Source organism: Chelonus insularis, unplaced genomic scaffold, assembly GCF_013357705.1.
Source record: "Chelonus insularis isolate UGA/USDA-ARS -01 unplaced genomic scaffold, ASM1335770v1 contig_25_pilon, whole genome shotgun sequence".
Classification (NCBI taxonomy): Eukaryota; Metazoa; Arthropoda; class Insecta; order Hymenoptera; family Braconidae; genus Chelonus; species Chelonus insularis.
In genome coordinates, this window is record NW_023276451.1 from 1,920,804 (window position 1) to 1,944,862 (window position 24,059).

The 24,059-nt window shown below is 30.8% G+C and overlaps 1 protein-coding gene across 3 annotated transcripts in view; it reads left to right on the forward strand.

The window, feature by feature from the left end:
* CARPB (Carbonic anhydrase-related protein B) overlaps nt 1–24,059 on the forward strand; it is a 212,854-nt gene that overhangs the window by 46,374 nt on the left and 142,421 nt on the right. For all 3 annotated transcript variants that reach the window (XR_004690101.1, XM_035079777.1, XM_035079778.1), the window contains exons 3-4: nt 18,874–18,924; nt 18,995–19,323. Coding sequence is in view for 2 of the 3 variants with exons in the window: in XM_035079777.1 (XP_034935668.1) it covers nt 18,874–18,924; nt 18,995–19,323 (380 nt within the window). In the remaining variant the exon portion in view is untranslated. The remainder of the gene's footprint in view (nt 1–18,873; nt 18,925–18,994; nt 19,324–24,059) is intronic.

Below are 24,059 nucleotides of genomic sequence, written 5' to 3' on the forward strand. Positions count from 1 at the left end.
GATCAATCCATTTTATATTCTGAGATTGTAATAATGTTGATGTAGGTGGTATAGCTAATGCTATTGAAATAGATGGTTTAGTTGGTGCTGTAGAAGTAGATGGTACAGCTGATGCTGTTGAGTAGATGGTATAGCTGTGGCCGTTAAAGTAGATGGAATAGTCATCAACGTAGATGGTACAAACGTTCAAAAAATATACGGGGTCCTTGTTTTGTTGATAAACATTCCAAAGTATAATGTAGTATAAGGTTTTGAGGTTTTTCATTCACATGTTTCGAAAATTGAAGATAAGAAAATAGCGAATTAGCAGACTGCAATGAACAATAATGAATGATGGGCGCCAAAAGGTTCAGCAAGAATTTATTTTAACACAGTAAAATACGTTCTAGTGGTTTTTTATTTAACTAACACTTAAACTACTATTATAAAGACTTGAAATCAGTATTGTCTTGTAATTTGACTGTTAATTTTCCACTAAATGAATTATCTAAAATTAATGATGAATTGTCTAAAACAAAGTCACAAAAAAAAATCTACCACAGCGTGTAGCGACAGGCACACAATGACAGCGGAGTTGTTCGGTAGTGTGCTGTACGTATGACTGTCCGTGAGGCACCATGACGTCGACACCAGCACAGCTTCGGGCCCAAAACTGGGATTTTACTGGATCACTGGGACTGTGAAGAATGATAATTTTTGATCACGTTCGTTCATGAGACTTTACCTGAGACGACTAAACTGTATTGTTGCTGGTACTGCAGAAATCTGCGATTTCACTGCGAGAAAAAGTACAGAGTTAACCACGTAATTTAGACCGACAAATTTTAATTTCGTATGACTAACTGGCTTGGGGCCCTCCAAGTTAAAACAAACTTAAATTATCAAGAAGGTATAAAGTGTCGGCTTTAAATATAATTCCAACTAAGTTCAGAAACTCGGCAGTTGCAATTGTAGATCATTATTTTAATATTCTCCTATCTAAAAGAACTGGTAATATATTGATAGCAAATGATAAAAAACAATTGAAAGATCTCCAAAAGGCTTGTGATGAAGAACATTTATTTATGGAATATTGCGGGGATGAATGTAATTTATTGGAATTTTTCTATGAGTATGTTCCTATTGTATAAATATCCAGTGAGTATTTTTAATTTTATTTTATATTCATATAACAACCTATTGTTATGTGTTTTTGCTCTTTAAAGGTGTCAATATGTAAACCATATGCTTAACCCTAAAGACATTAAGTTTATCTTTTTCGTCGTAGCCTTTCGACCAATAGACAGGGATACTAACAGATGATTTCTTTTACTCTGGTACAGATGAATTACAATTACTTGGTCCTTAGTTGATGCTCAAGTCAGCGAAATATTCACTTTTACTCGCGAATTAATTTAAATATCAATGTAAAAATAATTTGACGATCAAATAAACTTCATACGAAAATTTACAAACTTTGAAATATTTTCAATACAATGTTCAAGACAGAACAAGACTTACAATTCCAAAAGATGTTTTACGACGATCTGATTTCGATCTTACTTTTTCGACAACTGACTGATGCATCAAACTTTACCTATTTATTTAGTTGAATGTGACATCATTAGAAGTTTCTTGCTTCAGGTGCCCGCAAGTCCCTCCGCATGGTCTTTCCCTTTTTGGAAAGCTAACGCTCTTCTTACGTCACGTACTCTTTTTTAAAAATTTTAGTGCTTTTTTGCCCTGTGGGTTTTTCGAAAGCAATAAAATATATAAATTATCTAAAAGATTATTTCCCCAATTATTCTATGGAATCCTTTCTATTTTAACGAAATCTTAAGAAAACTTGAAGAAAAATAACTTAAGTAATAATCGTTAACCTCAATCCCTAAGTTTTATTGCTATTCATTTTTATCTTCTCTTGAAATATATTTTATATAATTATGTGAAATAATTGAAATACATATAGACATTAACGACTTTTCACTCGACTATTTTTAAAATAATTTATGTTTTTTTTTTCTGTCACAGTTCACAACAGAAGAATATAGTAATCGATTTATTTATGTTTTGAACTTATGAGTAATTATTGTATATTAATCGATATGTTTTATAAACTTTATAATGTTTCCAAGAGAATAGTAGCTTATCCCCGATTTTGTCAATTTCGTTGTATGCATTCCTTAATACTGTTCGAAAACCCAGATCGGAAATGTCTTCAGTTTCCATTTGAGCTATGTTACCCAAGTTTAAATATATAAGATATGAAAAATATTGTTAAATTAATAAATTTATCTATATAGGGCTATTGGAGTTGTACAGCAATGTTACATTCCGTATAGCGTTTAATATAACTTTTTTCCATTTGATTAGATGAATCTTTTCAACATTTCCAAGTTATTCCATGAATAGCATATATATCCCATTCAACTGAATTCATTTTTTTTTCTCGTTCATAGAATGAACTTACAAGAAACAGTGTTCAAAGCAGACTGATCGATTTTTTTATATGGATTGAGATTAATTTCAAATTTGATTGTAAAAATAAGTTTTCTTTTAGAAAGTTTCATGCAAATGTAACTTTTAACAAAATTCATTACGTTGTTTACATATTATATTAATAAGAATTTAGGTTATAGGTTTGATTCAATGAGAAAAACAATTTTATCAGCTTACATTCTCTATGACTTTCAATTTATTATTTTCTATACATTTTATTGATTAAAAATGAATGTTTTAAATATTTTCCAAAAGAATCTGATAGGATGCATAAACTTCTCTTCTTGGGCATTGGGCAACTCTAGGTTTTGATTCTCCTTGACGATGTTTTGTATCCTTTGTATCGAATTATTTCTTCCGCGATTTTGCCTCTTCATCAATAAATAATAAGAAATTGTCAATTTCTTCATAAAGAGGATTATCATACTCATCTTTCATCGTCAATCCGTGAGCAAACATAGTAGCGAATCATAATGTCCTATTATCTTCTGGTGATAAAATATATCCAATATTATAATGACTTGATTTTAATTTACCACTCTCAACATTAATACAAGCCATTTCTTTATAATAAAAAACTTCATTTATTATAAAACTATCCATATCGATAATATGGGTAATTTTAGTGTTCTCCATTCTAAAAATGGTGAAATGAATGATACTAGATTCAAGATAAATTTTCAACTGATACACTGTTGAAATTAAATGCAACATTATATATCTTTTCGAACTAACGTTTTTTCTTCTTACTATACTATACTACTACTTTTGTTTTAGTACATATGAGCTGGATCTGAGCTGATTCTTTTGAGTTCTGAACTTTAAGAACTGAACGTTTCGTTATTTTCTTGAGCGTTAAACTTTTCGATGAGAAGATGAATTGATCAGATGCAGGACTCCAAGATAGTCCAAGCACTTTTAGTTCTGTATCATCTAGAGTTTGAGCAGGACCAGTTGAGAGACTTTGTAGAGTTAGAGCTTGAGCAGGACCAGTTGAGAGACTCCGTAGAGCTAGAGCTTGTAGAAGAGCAGGGCTATTGCTTGACCACTTTGCTAAAGGGAAGCTCCCCGCCATGCAGAGCTGTATCAGATCTCAGGCTATGAGCTAAGCTTCTTGCAAATTATCTGAGCTACCGAAAATGTCGTCAACATAACGACTCTTCGTCATAGGAACTATTGCACGAGGATATTTCATTCCTTCATCTTGTATTAGTTGATGTAGAACTCGTAAAGCAAGAAATGAAGCTGGCCCGGTCCCGTAGGTAACCGTGGTGAGCTGATATTGAACAATATTGTTATGTTCATCGAGCCAAAGAATTCTCTGGAGACCCCAATCTACTGAACGAACGTTTTTCTGTCTGAAAATTTTCGTTATATCAGAACTAAAGATAATTTTATGTCGTCTAATCTATAATAAGATGTCAAAAATGTCGACTCGGAGCTTGGCACCAGTATGAAGAACATCATTGAGCGAGAAACTAGAGTTTTTCTGAGCTGATCCATTGAAGACAACTCTTAATTTTGTAGAGAGACTTTGCTTACGTAGAACTCTATGTTGAGGCGAGTAAAAATGAGGCAGACCATTGGGTTGCACTGATGACCTGCTACCGAGACCCCAACCCTTCTGGTACCGAAGTATCATGTGCCAAGGTCATCTCATTTGAGCGATCACCAGATACAAGACCTGGACTCCCTCTTAAGCTTGATTGAACTTCTAGAGCACTCCTCATATGTCCTAGAGCTTGATATTTATTCATGAAATCTCTGTAGAGCTGATTGCGCTTAGAATCATTCAAGAGTCGTTTGAGCATTGATCGAAGACACTTTAGAGCTAGGGTTCTGGATTCTCCACGAACTGGTAGTGATGGAACTAGTGAAAGTCTCACAACATATCTTCCGGTTGCATCCCTTGAGTGCGTTTCGACGGAATCAGCTTCACAGTGTTCTTTATCTGAACTGAGCTTAGAAAATGAGCTTGAGCTGTCTCTTCTTGAAAACAACTTCAAAAATGATAAAAAATATCTTTATTTACATATTTATAAAACTTGCGGATATCCATTTTTTTTTTATTAAAAATGACATAAAATTTATAACTCAAAAATAAAGAATTATTTGGTGATGGGACTAATTTTAATCGAAAAAGTATAAAGAACTACAAGATATGTGTCTTTGCAATTTTTTAAATAATGTCAAAATCGATGCCAAAAAATATATTCCCTCTTTTCCCGAATTTGTATTAAAATAAAGAAGATAAATTATTCATTTATTGTACGTATTACATATATGATAATCACTGTGAAAATGTTCAAGGCACAATGATTTTTTAATACCATACACAACGGATAATCGCAATATTTTTACATCCTAGAATTTCAGAATGAGACTTACAGTTATTTCCAAACACAAAATCAACTGGATTTCTAAATTCATCTGGTTTAATAAATGTATAACAACTACTAAACCATGAATAACGAAAACAATTAATTATCGCGAAGACGAGAGTAGATTATAATTGGGGATTGTAATTAAATAATATTATTTCTCAAGTGTAAATTTAAATCATCTTCTCGTAATAGAACATTGTCTGAAAAATGTCTTACAAAGTTTTTTCATATTCTAAACTTAAAAACATCTAATGGTTGAATTTGTCTAATAGCCCCTTTAGGAATAATCGTTATTTCAATTTCTTTATCCGGTGGTTTGGCAGACGTGAAAGCTTCAGAACAATTTCCAGTCCACAAATCATTCAAAAGTAAACTTTTTTTCGAGGATGTCCTCTGGTTTGTTTCTTGTAATAATCTTTCCAGGTAATCTATATAATTAGGTCATTTTTGAAAATTTTTAAAAATGTCATATACCGTCTTAAGTGAGAATTTATTTTCAATTTACGGTAGATGACATTCAAGATAATAGAAGAAAAAAAGTAAGAAGTATTGTTTGTCTAGGTGCAGACCTCTAATGGGTTTTAGATAATGTAATAATCTATTGTAATAATCTATTGATGTAATCTATGAAATAAGGCCCTATAAAGAAAAATTTATTCAAGAGCAAGAAAAAGGGTAAAATATCAGTGCTCTGCAGTGGTCTGGGTGCGACCCGAAAGGTCCACACGACCAACTTCCCAGTGGAAAAAATAAAAAAACAATTTGAATAGAACCCGTTTCCATTTTTTATAACAAATGGAATTGTTATAAACGAAATAAGTCTGTTTTTATTCATTTGATATGGTTAGTTACTTTATTTTAGTAAAAGAAAAAATTGTGCGTTAGAAGAATTCGAATGTACCTCATAGATCCTTTTCTTCATTATTTACAACGAATTTAATTGTCATACACGAAAAAAGTATGTTTTCATTTATGGCATACGGTTGGTAACATTTTTTTAGTAAACGAAAAAATTATGCGTTAAAAGTACTCTTATATATCGAAAGGGTCCCTATTTTTATTGTTTATAACAATTTAAAACTCATTATTTAAATATTACTATGATCAATAATCACTTGTTAGTAACAATGTTCAATTGTTATGAACACAATTCCATATTATTGACAATTATTATTGACTATTATAGCGTCTTTAATGCTGTTTTCTCAATCCTGACACGAGTTTAAAATTCTTTCATTGCTGATATTGTTTTTTGAAATTTTTTTTTTTTCGATGAAATATTGTCACCATATTTCCATACAAGTATTCTAATCATTTAATATTCATATTTCTGCAATGATCTTGAAATTTTGTCTAAAAAATGGTATAATTTATGAATTGCAAAATTCAAATAATTTCCTTTTTTTCCAGTTTTTTGATTCTGCCAAAAAAATGGCTCTACCGATTTTTCTGGAAACTTTTTCAGTTCTAAGTTACGTAATTACACGTCGAATCTAAGTGGTCCCACATCGATATCATTTTTTGTTCTCGAGATAATCGAGGCGAAAAATAATTCCGAACGTACGTACGCACATATGCACATATGCACACACGTACATACACACACACAGACGTCCACTGGAAAACGGTCGTATTGGATTCGCGGGACCTTAAAACGTGGAGATATGTCAAAATTAGCGATTCACAAAATCGGTCCCATTACTATAACTTCCCACTGGGAAGTTAAAAATAAGGCCCTATAAAAAAAAATTTATTCAAGAGAAAGAAAAAGGGTAAAAAAAATTTACAATTTGATGATCTCCGTTTTCAAGCATCTTCAACGTAAATACGATTGTTCAAAACAGCTCATCGTATTGTTTTTCGTGAAATTACTAAATTTATATCTTTAAAAACGATTAAAGATTGTAAATATTAATACAAACATCAAAAGTGTTCGTTAACGATGTAAAATCGGAAATTCAATCACATAGTTCAGACAAAGTATATAATTCTGATCGAAGTGGCTTCCAATTAGAAGTACATTTAGAGAGGACTTGAGCCCCAGAAAAAGGAAAAAATACATCTTTTAACCAGATTTTGAAGTGTTCAAAAAAAATAACTATATGAACTTCCAGAATATATCATATAATATAATATTTAAATTGAATTTTTTACCTGAAGTAAGTTTTCCAGATTTCGATATTTCGACGTGTACATTATCTGGTCTAAAAAGCGATGCTTCTACCCGTGGACCAAGTCTTTCAGTTAGTTCTTTTTACCAGAGATCGTCGAAAAAATTATCTTCAATTACACATTACACAATTACTGGGAAATTGTTAATCAGAAAAAACAAATTAGCAATTACTCCCGCAATAGATAATATCGGGAATAAAATTATCAGTTACAGTATTAATTGAAAATTTTATTTTTAAAATTATCAATTGATAATGTAATTTCACCAAAAATGTTATCAATTTCAAAAGTAATTTCTAATTTCTTAGATCCAATTACAAATTAACGAAGTAATTTGTAATTTTATAGATCAAATTACAAATTACTTTTGTAATTGAAAACATTTTTGGTGAAATTACAAATTACAGGAGTAATTTGAAATTTTTTTTGCCAAATTACTAAATACAAAAGTAATTGATAATTTAAAAATTCAAATTTCTAAATTAATAATTAGTAATTTTACTAAGAATTAATTGAAATTTTTATTGATTTTATGATGAAAGCATCACGTTCTCATAATAAGACAAAAATAATGTTTTAATATGTATACCAACGATTTAACTTACGGTTCAATAATTAATTCTGTGTTTCAAAGTTCACACATATATTATGACGATACCATATATGTTTAAAACAACTTATCAATTTCTAATGTTCGTCAAGATGTTTTAACGTTGAATCATACAATTCAACGTTCTTAATTATGTTTTAATGATTAAATATATGTTCTAATGTTCCAGTTTATGTTCTTATAATTGAGAATGCACTTTAAGAATTTTTTTAACGATCTAATCGTCCAATATTCATTCGAATGTTTTAAATTATGTTTTAATGAACAAGAATATGTTTCCACGTTATATTATGTGTTCTAATGTGTTGACTTGCGTTCTAATGATTAAATATGTGTTCTAACGATATTATTTATGTCCTTATAGTAAAATATGCGTTCCAACATCCGTTGTCGCTTTATAATGCTGGAACGATTTTTCCAACAAACGTGTGTTTTAGCGCTTTAACTTATGTCCTAATAATAAGAAATGTGTTTTTACTCTCTCGTGTACATTGTGATAATCAGAGATATTCGCTCATGCTGTATAAAAAAGTGAGCTATGCTTGAACTCGTTCGCAACTCTGAATTTTATTAATGATTATTTTATCCTTGTATTCATCTATTATAAGATTGTCGATGATCATTAATTCTAGTCTATACTGCATATAATCATGACCATTCATATCTCGCTCTTATTATTCAAGTAATTTTTTTTTTTTTTTTATATTGTTAATGATAATTATTGTTTTTTTCAACAAATGTTTTTGATGGCGAAAGTTTGCAAGAAAGACGGAAAATAAACTGGAGTGATTTATTACCAAAAGATAAATAAACACATAAATTATTTAATGGTAATAAAAATAGGGAGCAGCCCAGCCGAAAACTAGAGCTATTTCGTTTGTAGTCTATGATTCCTCCGATAAATATGCAAGAATCAAAGTGGTTGCATGCGATTTAAAAAGTTTGTTATCTTCAGAAAAAAATTTGTCTTTAATTGTAAAAAAATAGTGTCTGTTAGCTCTCTACAATCTGAACAATTGATTGAAGAGATTTCCAGCTGTACCTACGAAGAAGACGCCACTTTTACAGCCAAAACAATGTTTACCTACTTGTTTCACGTAAACTTTCCTGGATTGGAAAGACACGTACTGCTTGTGTACTTAGAGATAATTTAAATGTTACTATGTCTAACGAAGAATTCGAATTTTTTTTTTAGTGTTGTTATGCAGACAACCATTTTTTTAGTGTCGCAATGTAGACAACAATTTTTTTAGTGTGCCAATATAGACAATAATCTTTCACCCGCAGCAGAAGATTGTACCGGAGTATTGAATTTGATAAATACTTCACAAATTTTTGGATGTTTATTTAATAATTCAAAATCCGTTCGTCTTTCCGATGAGAATTTTCGAAAATCGGCTTCTTGGTCATTCGTTCCAAAGGGTTCTACACTTTGTACTTCATCATCAAATTTAAAAAGCTGTTTAATCCAGCACCGCGGTTTTCGTCTTACACTGTTTTTTCTGTAGTGCTCTGAAGTGCTTCTTTCATTGCCATCATGACATTATTTTGAGCTGAGCTTGTCAAACACTGAATCCATTTCAATTCAAATGCTAGATGCGTTGCTTCAGCAACTGCACTGATTTTTCCTTCTTTTTCTTTATTAAAGACTTTACTAAATCTAGTCTTTAGCCCATTTAGCATGGATGTGATCAAAGGGCTACACCATTGAGTGTTATTTTTCTGCAATACTACTAATTTTCTCTCTATTGAAATTAATGTAGGTAATAACATAAATTCTGCATCATACAGATTACTAACCAACATTCTGTAGGTATATTTCATTTTTAATACAAAAGTCATTGAGTTAACGATACAATGATTGAATTTAGATATATAATATGTTTACATAATCATAAAAAACTTCCCGAAGGTGTATTTGCATTTGAATATATCAATTCAATGAAAAGATTAGATAAAGACCATTTACCAGCAAAAGGGCAATCCGATTTCAAACTTAATCATAGAAATGTGTCTAATGAAGACTATGATCAGGCGTATAAAAACAAGAAAATGAAGTCTTGCACTTTGATAGTTTTGGCAGTTTAAAACCTCAGCCAGAATTTAAAAAATGTCTCGATATTGGTAGCATACCTTACAATCAAGCAAACCATGAAGATTATTCAACAACAAATTGTGTTCATTTATGTTTAAAGTTTCCTTACGAGAAAGTATATAAGAATAGTAGAATAATAAAAATACTCCAGTTATCAATGATTTTCTTACAACAACACTGTCCGGACAGTCCTCCATATCTGAACCATATTATTTCCCACCGATTGAATTAACAGAGTTCAAAAATTATGTTATATTATCTTAAATATTAACTACAGAAATAATAAATCTTATTATACAATAGATAGTAATGAGAAAATTATCAAAACACTGACGGAGAGCTACAAAATTAAAGACATTAAGAACTATTTAAGGAAAACTTATTTTAAATTATGAATTACTATTAAACTGAATAACAATAAGTTATATAATGAAATTTACAGTAAAAATGCACTCATAAATTTTGAACCAGATGACTTGATTGGCCGTTTGTTGGGGTTTCCATCATTGGACAAAGCTATAAAACTGTGTTACTATGCCAAGATATCGTCCGTAGACGACAAACACCCAAACAACTAACTTATCAGAGATATTTATTTCTGAAAAACTGAGGTCTGAAACTACGCAAACAAATCAAGTGAAAGTGTATTGCTTTGCATGTTCACTGCCATGGCTGCGAAAGAAGAATGGAATTTTATTCCATTGATGATGTTATCGGGATTTGCTAAAGATTATGAGCGGATTTTACACCACCTTTAATCGTAATTGATTGCTCAAAGCAAAACAAATCTTCAAAATCTGGACTTGTTGATGTTCGACTGGAATTTGAATCAATAAAACAATTTCCGGCTGGTAGATCGGCTTATTGTCGATTTATTTACGACCGCATCATACCCATTAAGTGGGCAAGTACGATGATTCATGTAAGTTTAACATCTAGAGTCGCTAGGAAGAAGCTGCCAAAAATATTCAAATTAAAAAACTTAATCCAGGATTAATCAATATAATAAAAAAAAAAGTAAACGTTTTTTATGTGCATTTTTATATATTTTCTTGATACCTTATATAATTTTTTGTGAGTTTGTTGAGCTATCATATTTTTTTTATATTGTCTCCAGAAAAAATAGTAATGTTATTCTTAATAGTGTAAGGTCATAGGAATTCACTATTATCTTATAACTGCACATCAGATGCAAGAAAAGTCGTAAAATTTCTCTCACTGTTTCATTTGTCATTAATGGACAGCAATTCAGATGTCTATTGTAAGTCGTATTTTGATAATTGGGACAATTATCTTATTTTCAGATCAATTTTTTACGGCATTGCCTGATTTCTAAATTCGATTTCTGACTTAAACTTAGTCACATATCACCAAGTCCCAAAAAGTACGCTGTCTCAAAAAAAGTAGTATAAAATTATGAACAATATCACAACAAACAGCTACACTTATCGAATGAATGATTTTGATTTTTATTATACTAGTTAAAATTGCAAATACAAAGATAAAAATTGGACTAGGACTATCGAGCTCAATAAAGGAAACTGTAGTTTGCGTTAAAACCTTCGGCAGCCATTATTTCCTTATTACAATCACTATCAATATTGGAAGATGGCTTGTTAAAAAATTCATCTAAAGTTGCCATTAGACTTATTAACGAGGTCGAAGAACGGCTGCATGGCCTTTTTACGGGTATATGAGGGCTAAAAAAATCAAAATAACTTTTAAATAATTTTCTCCGGCTGTATACTTGGGTATATAGCGGCCAAATTTAAGAGAAAAATTTGTTGGCCGTTAATACGGGCAAACAGCGGCTAATCTTTGGAAAGTAAAGATTCTTATAGGTGCTGCAAACTTAGGATATTGTTCAGGCTCAGCTCGTGTTTAAGAGAACTTCCTAGTCGACTGCAGCTAAAAAAAGAACATAAAAATTTCGTAAATATTCGATTATCATTTTTATATTTACTCATTGATAGAGAATTAGAATTTTCTATCGAATGAGTTGTATATGTTTATTATTTTCTTTTCAATTTTTTTTATCGTTAAATTTCTCAAATAAAGAACAGTGTCCAAAGGTTATAATACTGAATATATATATATTTATAAATATATAATCTAATTTTCTCTTTATATACAACAAATTAACATCATAATTATTGATAAATAATGAATTATCAACATCTTTCAATATAAAAGAACTTATTTTTTTCTAAATATTTCAATACGATACAGACGATACAAGCTATAAACAATTGATTACATTATTGATCTATATTAATGACATTGATTCTATATTAATAAGCCTTAGATTATTGTCCTCTTCTTATAGTTTATAAATATACGCAATTGGAAGCCAATCACATTCGTTATGTTTTTCCCTCTCGATACTCATGCTCATAGGTACTCGAAAAACAGTTTCTATGATCAATTTTTAAAAAATTACATAATAAGCAGCATTATTATTGCATTGAACATTATAAATATTCTTAACACATCCACACGTACAAATTTCCACAAATAACTCTGCATATCCAATTTTAGGCCCATTCGGTGTATTTATCAGTACACAATGTGATAAAAAATTATTGTTACAATTATAATCACTTGTATATAAATTACTAATCAGTACCACTAATCAAATGTGCTGTAACCTTCTTTGATATGTTTGAGCTTGGAATTTTCAATTGAACTCCATCATGAAGTATTTGTAACTGGTCATATAATGGTCGCAAAAACAAATTTACATCCGGATTAGAAGGACCAAACTAGATTCCAAAAACAATAATATTTTCTTTCATTCTTTTAGAATAATTAAATTTATTTATAATTAAATAAAATGGCCATACACTATATTTACGGGATTGAAAAACTGGAGCACCATCTGTATGCCACATAAATGAGATGTCATAGGGACTTTTTATGGATTATTTCTTTCAGTATGCTCTATGTATCTTTGACCATCATATATGTCTTCAATTGCTTCGCCATTATGTTTTGTGCGGTTATATGGATACGAAAGGTCATCAATAAAACCAGGTCTTAAGATAAGTTGTTGTAATTGTTCTTCAATAGGGATTTCAATAAAATAGTATTTTTCAGCATTTTTAATACCACATTCGCAAGTTGAACTTTCTGTTTGTAATGATGCATTAAACACTGAACAATAGAAATGTTTTTTCAATACAATGTTAACATTTTTAAAACACTTCATGAATTTGTACACTGTTTTTTTATGTTTTGACGATGGTGGTATATGTGAAGAAATTAGAGACAATAGATTTGCTAAAGCCTCTCCAGTTAAATTATTTTTCAACGCAAAAACGAAAGTACTTAGCATACTCTTCGCTAATGATATTGGTGCTCCATCGTAAAGTGGCTCATCATTTTCATGACAGACATCTTCATCATCACTATTACTTTCATTTGCAGCATGACAGTTGTCTTCATTGTCATTATCATCATCATCATTATCGTCATCATCATCATCACCATCGTCATCATCATTATCATCGCTGTTATAATTGTCTCCATCCTGATTATTGTAATCGTTGCTATCATCATCTACATCATTATCATTGTCGTGCTCCTCTTCTCTCGATGATTGAGACCGATTTTCTGATTCCACGCTTTGCTCCTCCATCACTTCCGTTTCGTCGAGGATTTCGAATAATTCTTGATTTCCATGTTGTTCATCAGTGTTATTACACACATATCGCTCTCTATCTATAATAGGATGAAAACAATATTGTTAGATCTAAGATTTTGATATTTTGTGAGCATATAAAATCGATAATAAATTTTTCTGTACCTGCTGATACTGATGTACCTCTTTGACTGTATAGATCACGACGCTTTCTGGAATAAGACCACTCTCTTCTGGAAATTTTATTACTTTAATGTACACATTAATTATCATATATTACGTATGTGTATTCAAGATTTCAGTATTTATATTATGATTCGTTTATCATTGACCTGTCATGAATTACATTTGGCAGATTTTTTATTCGCTCCAATAATTCATATCGTCTACTTCGGCTGTAGTCATCGAGATTACTTGATTTATTCAATTTGGCATTTTCTCGATAAAAATGTCTACTTTCGTTGTTTTACTGCCCCTCAAATATGATATTTATTCGATATATTTGTTATTATTGGTATATTTAATAAAATTTTTATCACTTATTTCGATTTTTGTAGCAACTACAATGAAACTATGTTGAATTGGAACTCGTGCAGCATGGGTCTAATAATGTATCCGTACTAATGGTCAGTTCTGGGTATGCCAACTATCGCAACTCTAAACAGACCATGTACACCTTAAATAATTACTTACTCTTGAAAAGATAACTTAGATCGCATTTTTGAAATTTTTTATTTCCAACTAAAATAGAACGAAAACGATTTTGGGTTGTTTTATGACACTTGTACTCAGGTCAATCTGTTTCTCATGAAGAGCGGTTAGTTGCTAGCAGGTACTTGTCCTGTTAAAGTGTTTAGTGCTATTCTATGTTTGATATAAATATTTCGTTGTGATTGATAAAGTGTAATGCGTCGATCTTTGAAAAATATAGAGTTGTGGGCATTTATTTTTTTGTCACAAACTATTGAAAGTCTTGTAATAAGTGTGAAAGACGTAACAGAAGCAGTAAAGCCAGAGTTTATTAAAATCGGCTGGACAGGGGATTTTCCGTGGGTGGATGAGAACGGTGTTACAACACTGTACAAGGCTACAATTAAAAAGATATCACGTAAGTCTTTACGTATATATATTATGGAAAAGTAAGAATTATGTGGATGAACAATACTTCAAAGTATTAAATGATATAAATAGATTCTCCAATAGGTTAATTAGAAAAAAAACGATTGAATAATATTGCTTACCAATGTATATTCTTTTCCCTGTAAATAATTGTCACGTGTTATCATCACTAACATTTAATGGAATTCATACTCGCGAAATAAATCTTAAAGGGAAATGATTGTCAATTTCACATAAAAAATTTTGATTATTTGACGGGAATTTTAAAGTACCAGTATATACATGATTTCGGCGCCTCAGTGTCCTTCAGCAATCTTTTGTCCGGATTAAATTTTATTGCTTTCAGCTGTGGTAATAACAACACTATATGGAGGCATACGTACATTTCCGAACTCTACCTAAATTCGTGTAAGTGTAAGAGATCTAAATATGCTTTCATTAAAAACGACCATTGTACTGTTGACGGGAAAAACCTATTTTTTTCATTATTATTTTCCGGAATAGTTTTCTTTATTCAGCATTCAACTAATAAATAAATTTCGTCGTTCATTATCTTCAATTATTTCTGTAAAAAATTATTTTTTTTTGCAGATCATCGGAGTTACTTTTTATCAATCGATACTGATTGTTTCGCGAGAATAATAAAAGAAACTCAGCCAGAACACATAATAAAGGAAAAAAATTCGATCACGAAACTTAAAAAAGAATCAACAAAATTGAAAAACAATCAAAAGGGCAAAGTACAGTAGTCTTTAGTAAATATAACAGAAATTGGAAAAACATCGAAAACTCAGAAACAATTAAATTCAATTTTTAATTAAAATTTTTCTCGTATTGTTCTCAGCTACACCACAAATTATAACTGTATTCGGAAAAATGGTTCAATCGATAAAAAAGTTATTGTTAAAAGATCCTGAATACGGTATGAAGAAAGATAAGGTAATAAGTGTCATAAAAATCAAGTAATCTTTATATCTGTAATGATAATTGTTTTTTAAGAATCAATGAAATGTTTCTATTTGTTCCAGAATGAATTATATTCCAATACAAACATTCTCCTAACTTAAGAAGACATAGATAATTGCATTGCAAAGGCCAATTGTAATATTCCTGGACTATTCAGATTATAACTCATGAAAATTCTTACGCCCCGAGAATTAGTGGAATGTGAAACAGCGTAAGGCATTAATAAAAAAAAAACAAGAATATAAAACTGCAGTTCTAGGTAATTTGGTGATTTCGATATTTAAAACACGAGCGCAACATAGAGGTGACAGAACCAGAATTTAATGAAATTGTCACGAAAAAAATATATTATTGCAGAAATGAGATGAAGTCCATAGAGGAGAAAATTGAAATTAATGAATTGATTTGTAAAAGAGTGCAAGAAAACTGAAAAAGAGAAGAAAATGATCAAGTGAAGAAAGTTAAGGGTAAGAAACTTTGAGTTAATAAAAAATATAATTCTAAATTTAATTTTAAATTTTAATAAATACTTGATAATAATGATGATTTCTTTTTAAGGCCAAGAAATTGATCTCCCAGAAGAAGAAAAAGTTGATAAATCTGAGGAAGGAGAAGATGTTATTCAACTAGAAAAAGTAGAAAAACTATCAAAGGAACATCAACAAGGACATAACCAATACTTCCACCAAAAAATAATTCCAAACCAGTCAGAGACATTAAAACAACTAGAACACAAAGTGAAAAATTATATCAACCTGAACGAAGCACATGAACAACAAGAACCTTCGAAGAAATCCTAACAAGAAAATGAGGACCATAATCTCCAGAGAATTAATCAACAGTAGCCAGAACTATCAAAAAATTTTCAACAAAACATACATAGCCAAGAAATGGCACAACAGCAGCCACAGCAACCTCAAAACTTACATCAAAATCGCCAAGATCAATTTAGTCAATACCCATATTACCCACAACAATTTTATTATCAACCACCCCCTCATTATCCGCCGATTGATTATCACCAACAATCTCAGCACCAATCAATACCCTACCTACAATAAAATTCTGCATGGTCTTCTAATTGTTCACCTGCGTCGTATGCTTATCAACAGTTTCCGCCGTCTTATATACCTATGACAATAATTTCCAGCAACATCCCATTAACAATGTTACACAGCCAGACACCAACCTTCAACCACTTTAGGGCTAAACAACAAATATTTCTGAGTTTTTTTTTATGAATGTATTTTGTTATGAATAAATATATATATTTTATAATGTCGTTATTTTATATTTAATTTGAATTCAACTAAGAAATAAGGTTTAGTCAATTAGTATTGTTACGGCAATGTGTGGAACCCTTATATCCTCCCACATATATATATATATAGATTTTATTTAGTTAATAAAACCGTTGTTCGCCCGTCGTATAGCCGTATACATTCTGCAAACAGCCACGGTACTGCCGAGATTTAGTCTCCAATGTCTTATCGTACAGCCGTTGTACGGCTGTCATATAGCCGTATGAAAAGTGTGCAAAGCCGTATTTGTCCGACAAACCGACCTCATTCAGCCTCTATTTGCCCGTAAAATTTAGTTGAATCACGGTTCTTGTTTTGCCGTTGTTTAGCCGTATGAATAAAAATAAAATATTTTTACTCGGGCGGGCACTTGGAGCTTCAGTTTTTTTTATTATAAATCTTTCTTATTTATTTCTGTTCGCTAATCGGTGATCGTTTTTAATCATAGAAAATTTTCTTTGATAAAAATTGATAATATTATAAATAAATGTAACAGAGCATTAAGAGTCAAGTAATTTTGAAGAGGTTCGTGGTAGAGCACTAGCTCGAATACGGTGCTTACTCGCGACAAAACTGTATTTGTTACAATCATTGACTATAGACTACTATAAACGAGCCTTGAAAACAAACACTAATTTTAACTTAAAATTTAACAAGTCCTAAAATGATCGCTCTTTTGCTGCGATTTGTACTGACAGTAGTGAAAATGTTAACTCTCACAAAAAAGGTTCCCTGACGTATCAATCCTGAATTAATTACTATTCACCATGTTTGAAGAAGATGAAAAATCTATAACTAATTTTATGAAAAGACCCATTATTATTAAAAGAAGATAAAAAAATAACAAATCTGTTCTTTAGCATTTTAGAAAAAATACATATACAGTCAATGCGTAAACCGTCAGGAAACGGAAGTGTACTATTTATATGTAAAAAATGACATTGTTAGAGAATTATACATGCGAGGACGATTGATAATAAAAATATTTACCAAATTTTTTGTTTAAAGAATTCGATAAATACCGTTCATTTTTTGATACATTTATCATACATACAACTGCAATAATTAATCCAATCGTTGTATGATTCGTATTTATGATATTAGTTAGAAAAATGTTCTATATATAGTGAGTTTGTACACTAGGAACAACGGATGATCGCAGTATTTTAAAATTCTGGAATATCACTGTGAGCATTACAGCGGGATTTAAATTGCAAAATCCACGACGTCTTCAAATTCATCCGGTTGTTTGTCTGATCAATTACTTTTAAACCAAGAATGTTTGAATAGATTAATGTATTGAGAAGATGATGATTGATTATTAGTAAGTGACTATCACTTTGTAATGCTATTTTTTTAGTGTAAATTTAAATCATGACCCAGTAATATTATACTACTGAAAAAGTATTTTACAAAGTTCTTCATACTCTGAATCCGAAGATGTCAAGAAACACCAATAAACAGTGAGAACCAACGTTTAGAAAATATCGATGCTCTTCAGCAGTGTGGGTGCAACCCGAAAGGTCCACACGCCTAACTTTTCGTGAAAATAATACAATGATTTAGTTAGTTTACGATTTTGTCAGTTTTTCGATTTTACACAAAAACGGCTGGACCGGTTTTGCTCGAAACTCAGTCAAAATCGTAATTATGCGTCAGATGCAATTGATCCTGCGTCGATACCATTTTAAAAATACTATTGTATTCGATTCGAGATGCACAAGATCAAACCTATTACTATAAATTCCCACAGGAAAGTCAACAGTAGTAGTTATTGTTTCCGAGTAGTAAAAATACACACAAATACTTTCTTATTGAGACGTACAAAAATCTACATCTAAAGTAATTTTACCTCTATACCTCTAATTAACGCACTATGAGATACGGCTTATTATTATAATGACTTCACTCTTACATCTATAAGAAGAATACACTAATCTTTAAAATGAAATTTTTTTTGTTGAATTTTTCCAATTCGATATAATGATTCAGAAGAATGGTTTCCTTGACACATCAATTTGGAAACTGGGAAAATTTTCGATCAAGCTTATTTATCCTAGATGAATAAGAATTTACTCATGTGTAATCTGATGTATTTCATATTTCAGAGTCGCAACCTGTAAGCTGGGAAGAGTGGTGGACCTACGATGGAATATCTGGTACGAATAGTAAAAATAATAGAACTTATGCATATGTCTGTTCATGCACCGAAAATTTATTTCATTTAAGGTCCAGGTTTTTGGGGTTTAATAAATCCCGAATGGTCTCTATGCCACAAAGGTCGTCGACAATCACCAGTTAATTTAGAACCTGAACGACTCCTCTTCGATCGTAATCTGCAACTGCTCCACATTGATAAGCATGGAATTCGAGGTTCTCTAAGTAATACTGGGCATGGAGTTGTATTTTCAGTCGACAATGGCACTCAACATCCTGTTAATATATCTGGCGGGCCACTTAGCTACCGATATCAGTTTTGTGAAATTCACTTACATTATGGTCTTAATGATCAAAGAGGAAGTGAACACACAGTTGATAACTACGCATTTCCTGCTGAAGTGAGTAAATTTAAGAATAGTCATGAGTTTATACATGTAGGTATGCACATACGAAATCAGTTGATTATCATTCATTTAGAGATGTCCACTGAAGTTTTATCAAGTGCGATTAAAAAATTTAAAAAAAATCATTGCAAGCGTAAGGGTTTTGAACAGTAAATTTTCAAGTAGTTCTTCCCCTAGAGCTCATATCAGAATTCATTTTACCCTATCCAAACGAAATTAATTGTATACGAACAAAATTATTCAATAAATATCCAAAGGTTAAAATTACATTTAGAAATTTCTTATAATAGGATATAGGTAATATTAATTAATATCTAGAAAGTGTTATTAGTAATTCTTTTTCTATAATTTAAGTCAATTTTCTGTTTAGGCCTGTATCAATACATCCACATTGATTATGTATATGTACTATCACATTACAATTCTTCTATTTCTTATCGGAAAATTAATCTTAATAATTTCATATTCAATAATTGGATGTTAAAATAGGATAAAATTTCACTGAAGCACTAATTACATATTTATTGATTTTCTGAGTATTTTTTAACACAGTTGTAATTTACGTATTGAAACATTTACTAAAAAACTATCACAGGCTACCCTTTACCATTAAACCGCATATATAATTCTAACTAACGACTCAACAAGATACATGTAAATAGCTCTGCTTCTGCTAATGTTAACAACCATCAATCTTTTTCGGGTGAACCAAGGCTTACACTTCTAATTAAAATAGACCTAAAATTATCGGGTACCTTTAAAAACCCTTTATTGTTTGATGGTCCCGTTAGTTTCGAGAGCATTTGTCTTGATGAGTACATATTTAACTTCCCAGTGGGAAGTTATAGTAATAGGTCCGATTTTGCGAATCGCTAATTTTGACATATCTCCACGTTCTAAGGTCCCCAGAGTTGAATACGATAGTTTTTACGTGGACGTCTGTGTGTGTGTATGTACGTGTGTGCGTATGTGCATATGTGAGTACGTACGTTCGGAATTATTTTTCGCCTCGATTATCTCGAGAACAAAAAATGATATCAATGTGGGACCACTTAGATTCGACGTGTAATTACGTAACTTAGAACTGAAAAAGTTTCCAGGAAAATCGGTAGAGCCATTTTTTTGGCAGAATCAAAAAACTGGAAAAAAAGGAAATTACTTGAATTTCGCAATTTATAAATTATACCATTTTTTAGACAAAATTTCAATATCATTGCAGAAATATGAATATTAAATGATTGGAATACTTGTATGGATATATGATGACAATATTTCATCGAAAAAAAAAATTTAAAAAACAATATCAGCAATCAAAGAATTTTAAACTCGTGTCAGGATTGAGAAAACAGCATTAAAGACGCTATAATAGTCAATAATAATTGTCAATAATATGGAATTGTGTTCATAACAATTGAACATTGTTACTAACAAGTGATTATTGATCATAGTAATATTTAAATAATGAGTTTTAAATTGTTATAAACAATAAAAATAGGGACCCTTTCTATATATATGAGTACTTTTAACGCATAATTTTTTCGTTTACTAAAAAAATGTTACCAACCGTATGTAAGTAACTAACCATATCAAATGAATAAAAACAGACTCATTTCGTTTATAACAATTCTATTTGTTATAAAAAATAGAAACGGGTTCTATTCAAATCGTTTTTTTATTTTTTCCACTGGGAAGTTGGTCGTGTGGACCTTTCGGGTCGCACCCAGACCACTGCAGAGCACTGATATTTCGTAGTTGTATTAAATACTATATAATGAAAAGAAGAGAACAAAATAACAGATCTGTTCTTTAGCATTTTAGAAAAAATACATATATAGTCAATGTGTAAACCGTCAGAAAACGGAAGTGTACTATTTTTATGTGAAAAATGACATTGTTAGAGAATTATACATGCCAGGACGATTGATAATAAAAATATTTACCAAATTTTTTGTTTAAAGGATTCGATAAATACCGTTCATTTTTTGATACATTTATCATACATACAACTGCAATAATTAATCCAATCGTTGTATGATTCGTATTTATGATATTAGTTAGAAAAATGTTCTATACATAGTGGGTTTGTATACTAGGAACAACGGATAATCGCAATATTTTGAAATTCTACAATATTACTGTGGGAATTTATAGTAATAGGTTTGATCTTGTGCATCTCAAATCGAATACAATAGTATTTTTAAAATGGTATCGACGCAGGATCAATTGCATCTGACGCATAATTACGATTTTGACTGAGTTTCGAGCAAAACCGGTCCAGCCGTTTTTGTGTAAAATCGAAAAACTGACAAAATCGTAAACTAACTAAATCATTGTATTATTTTTACGAAAAGTTAGGCGTGTGGACCTTTCGGGTTGCACCCACACTGCTGAAGAGCATCGATATTTTCTAAACGTTGGTTCTCACTGTTTATTGGTGTTTCTTGACATCTTCGGATTCAGAGTATGAAGAACTTTGTAAAATACTTTTTCAGTAGTATAATATTACTGGGTCATGATTTAAATTTACACTAAAAAAATAGCATTACAAAGTGATAGTCACTTACTAATAATCAATCATCATCTTCTCAATACATTAATCTATTCAAACATTCTTGGTTTAAAAGTAATTGATCAGACAAACAACCGGATGAATTTGAAGACGTCGTGGATTTTGCAATTTAAATCCCGCTGTAATGCTCACAGTGATATTCCAGAATTTTAAAATACTGCGATCATCCGTTGTTCCTAGTGTACAAACTCACTATATATAGAACATTTTTCTAACTAATATCACGTGCTTCCGCTTGCTGGCCAGAGAAAAAACCATATGAATGATTTCGTCCCGGCCGGGAATCGAACCCGCTACTTATAGTGCGCCAGGCTAACGCTGTACCTACTAGGCCATCGTGTCGGCCTACTTTCAAAACGTGTGTTGTGAAGTGAACTACGAGAGTTGTTTCGACCACATGATTGAAATAAAACTTCTCTAATTCTATCTATATGTATGTATATTCTAGGCATATGAGACATCAGGTTATGTTTCTTATCAGTCTGTGGTCGAGTTTACTTAGACTTTAAGCCAATGTACTCATGATATAGATAGACGATAGATTGTCTCTATGATAAGATGCCAGCAAGAAACAGTATACTGCTCTATTGTAACTGCACCAATTTGGAGTAATTCATATTGACCAGAAAATTCTTAATTACCAGCAATACAAAACTATGACCAGACTGGACCAACTTTTTTTTAACTGATAATTTCAATTAATGAATATAATGAAATGGGTATCACCTCTTCAACGTTAATCGAAAACGTCAAATCAATACATAGATGAGTTAATCAGACGGGATCCGAGCAGAAAGCTGCACGGTACTCACATTCTTATTATGTGAATATCACCATGAAATCATCATCCGACGAAGTTCCAAAGAGCCAAGAATTTCGAAGTCGAGGTAGCTGAGGATTGAAAAATAAAATTGCCAAGCTAACTTCTACCTCAAGTAACATTACAGGCTCCGTGAGAAAATATTTACAGCTAGATAACTAGCTCCACAACATACGAAGTTGCCCTTGCCTCGATATTCAAAGGTTCTGCCCGTATTTAGTATAAATATAAATGCCAACGATAGAAAAGTTGGACTAATTTCGGAACTTTACTGTGTATTTATCATAGAACAATGCCATTAATCAATCCTAATGAAACTTTTTTTATATAGAAATTTAGGGATAAATATCAGTGCTCTGTAGTGGTCTGGGTGCGACCCGAAAGGTCCACACGACCTACTTAAAATAAAGAAACACCTTGAAGAGGACCCGTTTTCAATTGTTGATAACAGATTCAATTGTTATAAACAAAAAGAGTGAGTTACCACTTATGTTATAGGGTTGGTAGTTTTTTTTAGTAAAAGAAAAAATTACGCGTCGGAAGAATTTATTTATATCGCATAGATCTCTTTTTTCATGATTACAACAAATTTATTTGTTATAAACAAAGAAGCATGTTTTCATTTATGTCATACAGTTGGTAATCTTTTTCAGTGAAACGATAAATTACACGTTTATAGAACACAGATATGTTGCATAGATCTTGTTTTCCATTCTTCATAAGAAATGGAATTGTTATAAGCGAAATTAGTGTGTTTTTATTTATTTGATATAATAAGTTACTTCATTTTAGTAAAAGAAGAAATTGTGCGTTAGAAGAATTCAAATATACCTCATAGATCCTTTTCTTCCATCATTTATAACAAATTTTATTGTTATAAACGAAAAAAGTATGTTTGCATTTATTTCATACGGTAGGTAACATTTTTTCAGTAAAAGAAAAAATTATGCTTCAAATGTACTCATATATATAGCATGGAACCCTTTTTTTATTGTTTATAACAATTTAAAACTTTCTATTTAAATATTACTATGATCAATAATCACTTATTAGTAACAATGTTCAATTGTTATGAACACAATTCCATATTATTGACAATTATTATTGACTATTATAGCGTCTTTAATGCTGTTTTCTTAATCTTGGCATAAGTTTAAAATTCTTTCATTTCTGATTTTGATTTTTAAAATTTTTTTTTTCGATGAAATATTGTCATCGAATTTTCATACAAGTATCCTAATCATTCAATATTCATATTTTTTAAAAGATTTTGAAATTTTGTCTTAAAAATGGTATAATTTATAAATTGAAAAATTCAAGTCGTTTTCCATTTTTGCTAGT